We start from the raw sequence: 8894 nt of genomic DNA, 5'->3' as shown, positions 1-8894 counted from the left end.
GATATTGGCTGTGGGTTTGCCAACATATAACATCTTAACCAATTTTCCATTTTTCCTGAGAATACTGTGCTGGCAGCAAGCTGCATATTTTTTTCCTAAACGGGAAATGCAATTGTAACAATATGTTTTAAACTGATACCAACCTAACTTCAACTCACTTACTAAAGCTCTACTCCTTTAGTGCTTCACCTCCTATACAAACATACCATGTTTTTTTTCTGCTATGTTTTTGTTATCACATTTTATATATTGTGTATCCATTAATATGGATTCATAATTATTTGTATGCTTTTTTTATTTCTGTAAAAGAATACAAAGTAAAGTTATGGACAAAAATAATGATGATACTAGTTTTTTATTTGTCCATGTGTTTTATCCTTACTGAAAAACTTTATATTTTTATATGGGTTTCTGTCCGTCTCTAGCCTCTTTCATTTCTATATAAAATACTCACTTTTATATTTCCCATACTCCAGGTATAGTGATAATAAATTACCTCAGATTTGTTTATCTGGGGATATCTTAATTTTTCTTTTATTTTTAAGGGAGAGTTTCTCACGTGTATGGTTTCTGGCTTAAATTGGTATTGAAATTAGATTAGTGAATTAAAGGGAAAAAATGTGTTCTGGGTCATTTTACTTTCATTCAGGACTGATCCTGGTAGGTGGTTGACATAATATTTCAAACTACTGAAGTATGGCTACATCTGCAGGCATAAACCTGCGAGACTGCAAAGGTAATTTATTCCTGAAATTATGTCTATTTTCAATCATTATCACCACCAAAAAAAAAAAAAAAAAATTCCCTCTTCTGCCAATGATTCCATAGGGACCTGTTGTATCAAATGTTATTCTCACTTATCCCTTGAGATGACCATGCTGAAGCTGCTACATATGGAGACTTTGTGTTTAGGTTGCTTCTTGACTCTGAGTAAGTTTATGTATGAACTAGTTAAGGTTTTTTTGAAATGAGAGAGGAATGGAAAGAAAGAGAATAGCTTGAATATCTATAGAAAAATTTAAAAGACATGATACTCCCTCAAAAAATAACTTCTATATTAATTTTTGGACTGAGGGAATACATATTTCTTTATTCTCCATGGATAAAATGAAGAAACAGCTAGATTCTAGGAAATATACATCTTTTTTAAAGGATCTAATAGAAATGAGGGTTCTTTCTCAATTTGAGCATATTTCTTATTTTGCGGATCTATTGAAATAACAAAAACATGGCTGTCTGTGACTACTGGACTCAAATACAGGTTGGCATTTTTAGGGAGACAATATCAGAGGGATTATGTCATGAGTACTTGAGCTAAAAATTGTTTTGTAAACCAGTGTGTATATCTGTGAGTGTGTGTGCTTTCCAACTCTACTCTTGCAATGTCTGTATTGCATTTATATATCCAGTGTGTACTTACTGAGCACTTAGTGACAGTCACTGCTCTAGAGACTACATTATAAAATTTACCATCAGTTAAGTGTTTACTCATTGATGTATGAGGACTCTTGTTTGCCCATATAATCTTACCCACGTAAATATCTTTGTATGCTTTGAATATCAACTATATTAGATTTTAATTTGTTATTTCATTATTGCTTTTTCATGAAACTTTATGCTTTTGTTCTTATTATGTGTGTTTGTATAGATATATAGATATATCTCTAGTATATCTATATAATTGCATATAATTATACATCTATCCTTATTTTTACTTTTGTTTAAATCCAATATGCCATTGTTTTATATTCTCCACATCCCAGTCTGAGTACCATTTATTCAAGAAGGCTTTATGTGACTCACTAAACTTGATTTGGTCTCTTGTAAGTATTTCCACATAACTCATTTTTCTCCTATTTGGGATCATTTACTGATTCTGGAAAGTATATTTTGAGGTAATGGTGTTGAAATTTGTATGAGTGCATATTATACTTACAAGAATTTTTTGCTACATAGTGAAAGCAGGTTCTTCTTGAGGCTAATGGCAATACTACCCAAGGTCGCTGCCTTGACAGGTGATGGGAAAGACCAAAAATAATAGAGTTTGTCTAAAACTGAAGTATTTGTGGTGACTTACAGTCTGTCTCTACTGTAACCCTCATACTCCCTGACTTGTGCTTAACCATTTTATCCCAGGGTTTCTCTGCAACGGAGACTGGACTATCTACTGGAACTATGAGAAGATATATAAGAAAGCCTCTTTAGTAAGTAACTGATAACACTGATATCATTAGGTCAATTTACCAATCCAGTAAACAAATTACTTTGCATGTGTTATAATTTGAGCTTCTAAATCAACACATTAAAGTACACAAGAAGGATCCATCTCCATAGTGAAATGTTCTAAGTCAGAATAAAGGAGGATGGGAAGTTGGGAAGGTAGTGAGTGTGGTTAATGTTAAGAAATACCTTTTCTTGAAATCTATCTATCTATCTATCTATCTATCTATCTATCTATATATCTATCTATCTAGTTCAAAATCATATATTCTATGCCCTACTTAAAGGTTGCATGAGAGAAATGATTAAGTGATCAGAAATTTAAAAAAAAAAAAAACCATGATATTTTATTTGTCAAATTAACTACTAACTCAGGGTGGCAAATTAAAGAGCAAATATGTAGATTATATTAATCCTATTTTAGAACTCACACTAAGAACTGCAATATCATATTCATGTGGGGAAGTCAGAGACTATTTATCTCAATTTTCTAAGTCAATTAAATTATGGATTATGAAATCTTCTACCTAAAGCAAAGGTACTTTATAACTCACTAAAATCTTACAAGGCTTCTGCTTGATCTCTTGTGTTTATGGAAAATTCACTTACATGAGAGAAATACTGAAGGAGAGCTCAAAGAAGCAGCATTTCAAAAACTCTATTTCATTCAAAATAATGTCTGGTTATAACTGATATGAAAGCATCCCATAGAGATTGACTTATAAATTCAAACCCATGTATCATTGAAGGGCACCTCCTATGTCTTAGGAGTAACAGTTTGCATCTTTCACATTTGGATATCTGAAGTACACTCTATGAGCTCCAATTTATGGGTGGTACTAAATACAGGTCTTCAATATTTACTAAGCATGTATTTTGACACCAGATTCAACGTTTTTGGTAAAACAGTAAATATGTTAGATTTAGAGCTTTCTGGTAACTAAGATTAGGGGAACATAGAGGAAAATCTAAGAAAATGCTATGAAATAAATGATATGGAGAGCTTACAATAAAATATAGATGGAAAACATGACAAGCTATGGGATTGTTACCTATAACATCTGTAATTTGGCAACCAGTTAATTGATACAAAAATAGGTATTTTTCAGAAAGTCCTGGTAAAAGGAAATAAAGCAGAGAATTTTTTATATTTTCATATAACGGTTAATGTAACTGACATTTTTGTACAATGGGCAGAGGAAACCGTGAAGATATGAAGATGCTGATAAAAGGGATAAATAATCCTTTTCTCCCATGATTTTCTTTCTTGCTTCCTAAGTTTTAGAAGCCTTGGCCTCCTTGTCCTTCCTGTTTGTTCCTTCTTCATAACATTTTTTCTTAATATTTTTGTTACCAGAATATATAATATACCAGACTCTGAATAGTTAAAGCTCCATCATAAAGTTCCAACTTAAGTGTGACAACTGTCACTACCCAATCCAATAACCATACACACTAGTCACTATGTATCATCTTATGGTGTCTTCCTTCTCCTTGTAGAGTGTTACTTCCTTGATATATCCATGTATTTATCCCCAGTTTCTAGAACATTGTTTCTTATGGAAAAACTGCTCAGGAAATATTCATGGGATGAAGTACAAGTATGACTCTATAGATGGAATCTTTTAGTGGAAATGAATAGACAACGTGACTTATAGGTCCCTATGATAATGACATTTTATAAGAGTTATCTTTCAGTATTACAACAATTTGTACAGCAATAAAATGTACAACAATTTGGTACATGGTAAGTAATCATTTTATTATTCTGGTCCTAGTGAATTTAAACACTTCAGATTATGAATTTGGATAGCTTACAACAACAGATAATTAAAGATTCTTCTGAACAAAATCACCCCATTTATCAGCATATGATCGTGATCATATTATCATAGCAACCTTATTTTCAGAAGAACACATAAAGAAAGCAAAGGAAAATAAAAATATGCCTCCTCTCAACACTTCTCGTCCATCTCCTGTCACCTTCTTGCTGATGGGCATCCCAGGACTAGAGCATCTTCATGCCTGGATTGGGATTCCCTTCTGCTCCATGTACATGGTGGCCTTGGTGGGGAATGTGACCATCCTGGCTGTGGTGAAGGCAGAGAGAAGCCTCCATCAGCCTATGTTCCTGTTTCTTTGCATGCTCTCAGTTACTGACCTTGTCCTCTCCACATCCACACTGCCCCGCATGCTCTGTCTGTTCTGGCTCAGAATTCATGACATTGCCTTTGATGCTTGCCTGGCCCAAATGTTCTTCATCCACAGCTTTACTGCCATGGAATCTGGCTTCTTCCTCGCCATGGCTATTGACCGCTATGTGGCCATCTGTGACCCACTGCGCCACGCCACCATTCTCACACACAGTCGCCTAACTATAATGGGTATCATTGTCGTGTGTCGGGGAGTAGCTTTCTTTTCTCCACATCCCATCCTGCTGAAACAGCTGCCCTACTGCAGAACTCGAATCATTGCCCACACCTACTGTGAGTTTATGGCTGTGGTGAAGCTGGCGTGTATGGACATAAGTGCTACCAAAAGCTATAGCCTCAGTATGGCTTCTATCATTGGTTCATGTGATGTCATTCTCATTGCTGTATCCTATGTCTTCATCCTGCGCTCTGTATTCCGCCTGCCATCTCGAGAAGCTAGCTTGAAGGCTTTGGGCACGTGTGGCTCCCACGTCTGTGTCATCCTTGTTTTCTATTCCACAGCTGGGTTTTCAATTTTCTCTCATCGTTTTGGGAAAAACGTGCCAGCACATGTTCATATTTTCATTGCAAATATGTACCTTTTGATTCCCCCTTTTCTCAATCCCATTGTGTACGGAGTAAGGACCAAGAAAATACGGGAGCATGTTCTTAAGGTGCTAAGGGTCAAAGCTGCTTGATTTTATTTGGATCACCAAGAGAGATGGTTGAAGAATAAATCTAAATGCAAGAGATGATGTAGGGAAAATAACTAACTGTTGTTACTCTCATAAAAGGAATAGTATTCATTATCTGAAAGTTCTGTTATTCACCAGATTACTGTAAGTTCCAAAAATTGTAATTAAACAAGTTGTTTCAGATTTTTTATTTAGTAAATACTGAGGAGATTAACCTTCCCCTATGTATCTGTTGGATCCTCCTTTGTATTTTTTTAATATTCTCATTCCCACCTCACCTCCCCAGTCTTCAGTCTCATAGTTTCACTGATGAACAACATTCCTTGATTAGAAGGCTTAGGTTTTGTTTCCTTTAATTAAACATATATCTTTCTGATAAATGTCTAAACTGAACCCATATTATATTTTGTAGAATTTAGATTCCATACTTTTTCTGAGTAGTTTAATAGTTTATTGGTTAATGGTCCAGGCTTTGGAGTTAGACTGCCTGGGTCTTAGTCCAGTATTCTTCCCTGGTTAGCTTTATTTCCATTTATTTCATTTTTGCCGCAGTTTCCTAATATATCAAAATAAGTGATCATAGAACCTGCTTTATATGGTTGTGTGAGAATTACATGAGATGTGTAACTTGAAATGGCACAGAGAAAACACTCAATTAAAAAAAAAAGGTTATTTTATTCTTCCTTCAATGATTATGATTTCCGAAGTTCACCACTCTTGACTTGCTTCAAGAACTTTAGGAAATACCCATTATATCTTATGTAATATATTTGCAACTGTGTAAAATGTGTATCTTTTGATGTTTATATAACGAATATGTTTGATTCCATTTTGTTTTAGCAAATATGGCAATACTTCAATATTATTTTTCCTTTTTCTGTGGAATATTTTGCTTAATTTCATGCCATAAATTGTTTACATTATTAAAGCTTTGTAGAAAATTAGATAATACTATGGAAATGCAATAGAAGAGTGATAAGAATGCAGTGACCACTTTCATCTCTTTCGCTGACACACTTATTCATTCATTTATAATGTGTGTTCAATAAATTTAAATTGGATTAGATGGATTTAGACTAATTTTCATAACACTCTCATTTATTCTTTCATCATTATTTAGTATTTTTCTCTTAACTTTTCCTTAGAAAACATTTGCATAAAGATGTCATAATTAAGTTATTTAGAATCCTTTGATACCTGTGAAACACTGAAACAAAATCACTCGTCTTGTTTGAGTGCACAGCATTTCAGATTTCTCTGATCATTTAGGGCTTCCAGCTTTCTTGTTTCATCATGTGAACTAAACAGATGGGGTCAAATTAGAATTCTACAGACTAAATTGTAAATAAAACAGACTATATTATGTTTGGTATATACTTATGTACTGTTGCATATACTTTCCTTTCTTCCTCAAATACTTTTTACTGCCCATATATCATTGTCATACACTTCCCACCATTAGTTATATTTTATAATGCAGCACAGTGTCAACTGAAGAAAGCCTTCCCTGATATTTCTTTTTTAAATATATATTTATATGCTAATAATAAAGAAAAAAATATCTACATAATCACCACTCATGTTTCTAGCATTAAGATTAAAGGTACCTAAAGGACATTTCACTGTTAAGTGTGTAAAATTGTAGTAAAATACATATAATAGTTATCATTATAACCATTTGAAGTATACAGTTCAGTGACATTAAGTACTTTCACATTGTTGTGCAACCATCACCACCATAACCACCATACATCTCCTGAACATTTTTGGATCTTTGCCAACTGAAACTCTATATTCATTAAACATTAAGTCCTCATTCTTCCCTCCTATCATCCCCTGGCATCTACCATTTCACATACTGTCTTTAAATGTGACCATTCTAGGTACCTCATATAAGTGGAACCATACAACATGTGTCCTTTTATGACTGGCTTATTTCACTTAGAAAGTCTTTAAGGTTCATCTACATTGTAGCATGTGTTAGAATTTCCTTCTTTTTAAGTTTCAATCATATTAAAATGCATGCATATATATATTTATATATAGTCTCACACACATATATATGTGTGTGTGTATATATATAGACACACACAGCCAAAAGGTAGAAACAACCCAAATGTCCATCAAATGAATGGATAAACAAAATGTGTGTGTGTGTGTGTGTGTGTATGTGTGGATAAATACTATTTTTAGTAGAGATGAGGTTTGGTCATGTTGGCCAGGCTGGTCTCAAAGTCCTGACATCAGGTGATCCACCCTCCTTGGCCTCCCAAAATGCTAGGATTACAGACATGAGCCACCACACCCAGCCTCAGCAATATTTTATAGTCAGTTTACAAGTATTTCACTACTTTGCTTCAATTTATTCTTATTTTATTTTTTTGATATGTTTGTAAATGACATTATTCTCTGACTTTACTTTTTCAGATTGTTCATGATTAGCACACAGAAATGCAACTGACTTTTGCTTGTTGATTTTGTTTTTCTTCTTTCTATGTGTACATAGAATCTTTGTGAATTTCGACTACTAAGGTAATGTCATTTGTGAACAGATATAATTTTAGTTCTTCTTTTCTAACTTGGATGCCTTTTGTTTCTTTTTCTTGTGTAATTGCTCTGGCTAGGACTTCTAGTACTATGTTTAATATGAGTGGTGACAGCAGGTGTTTTTGCCTTGTTCCTGATCTTAAAGAATACACTTTTTAATATTTTGTGATTCACTATGGTGTTTGGCGTGAGTATTTCACATATGGCCTTTATTATCTTGAGGTTATTAGTGGTTTTTAATTGTTTCTTTCATAATCATTAAAATCAGATAACTATGAAGGCAATGCTATGCCAATGTTCAATGTTTTAAATAAACCGATTACTGAAACCTCAACCAATTACTGAAACCTCTAACTCTATAGTATATTAGTCAGAGTCTAATGAGATAACCAAAAGCACTTGAATATTTAGTGTTTGGCATCCTTATTGCAAATAATTATTTACACAAATTACAGAATTGCTGAAAAGTCAAATATTTGACCGTGAAGACTCCCAGAAATTAGAAAGAAATGATTCTAATGTGACTCTAGGCCAGTGAAATAGAAAGGCAGCAGTAGTGTAATGATACATTATTCAGAGGTGTGAGTCTCTCAGTGGAAACTGAAAACATAACAGTCCCCTCTGGCAGGATTTGGAACCATGGGCTAAATGCAGTTGAAGAATATAAAACATTAGGAAAAATACCCTGACATCTCTTTCATCTTCTCTAATATTTGTTTTTCAGTGTCCCTATTGAACAAACTCTGCAGAAGATAGATGATCTGTTATCCTGGAAAATATAGCCTCCAAAATCTATCCTTCCTGAAATATTAGAGAAGAAAAAAATTGAGGAACATATCTGTAGGAAAGCAAATACAGTATTTACATAACATCTTACCCAAAATAAAAATAATGATGCACCTATACATGATAATGCATATCGTGTCCTTGATCAAGCAAGTAAAGTTCAGGGGGATTTGGGAACAGGAAGCTGGCTAGGAAATTTCCTGTAGCTTTGTTTTTTGGAACTAAATACAGTTTAGGTAAGTTACTTCAGGATATCTGGAGACATATGAGGATATTAATGTGATCACCCTCGTTAATTAACAGGCCAGTCTCTCCATGATGTCCTCTAGTCCCTTCATGTCTCATCACATATGTTCTAAAGAAGCATTTAGTTTACAACATCTGCATGTACTTAAGTCTAAGAAGTACAAGAAATAAAGTATCTCAAGAGGCCTAGAGTCTAGAGACCATCTCT

General features: G+C 33.9%; 1 protein-coding gene across 1 annotated transcript; it reads left to right on the top strand.

Moving 5' to 3' along the window:
• LOC101008220 (olfactory receptor 52D1-like) lies at nt 1-7164 on the top strand. Its single transcript, XM_021926938.2, has one exon. It carries the CDS (start codon nt 4166-4168, stop codon nt 5108-5110), a length of 945 nt encoding a protein of 314 aa, XP_021782630.1. The 5' UTR covers nt 1-4165; the 3' UTR covers nt 5111-7164.
• Nucleotides 7165-8894: the final 1730 nt, after the last annotated feature.

Source organism: Papio anubis, chromosome 12, assembly GCF_008728515.1.
Source record: "Papio anubis isolate 15944 chromosome 12, Panubis1.0, whole genome shotgun sequence".
NCBI classification, from domain to species: domain Eukaryota; kingdom Metazoa; phylum Chordata; class Mammalia; order Primates; family Cercopithecidae; genus Papio; species Papio anubis.
The sequence above is the reverse complement of the archived record's forward strand: the minus strand, read 5'-3'. Positions and strand labels throughout refer to the sequence as shown.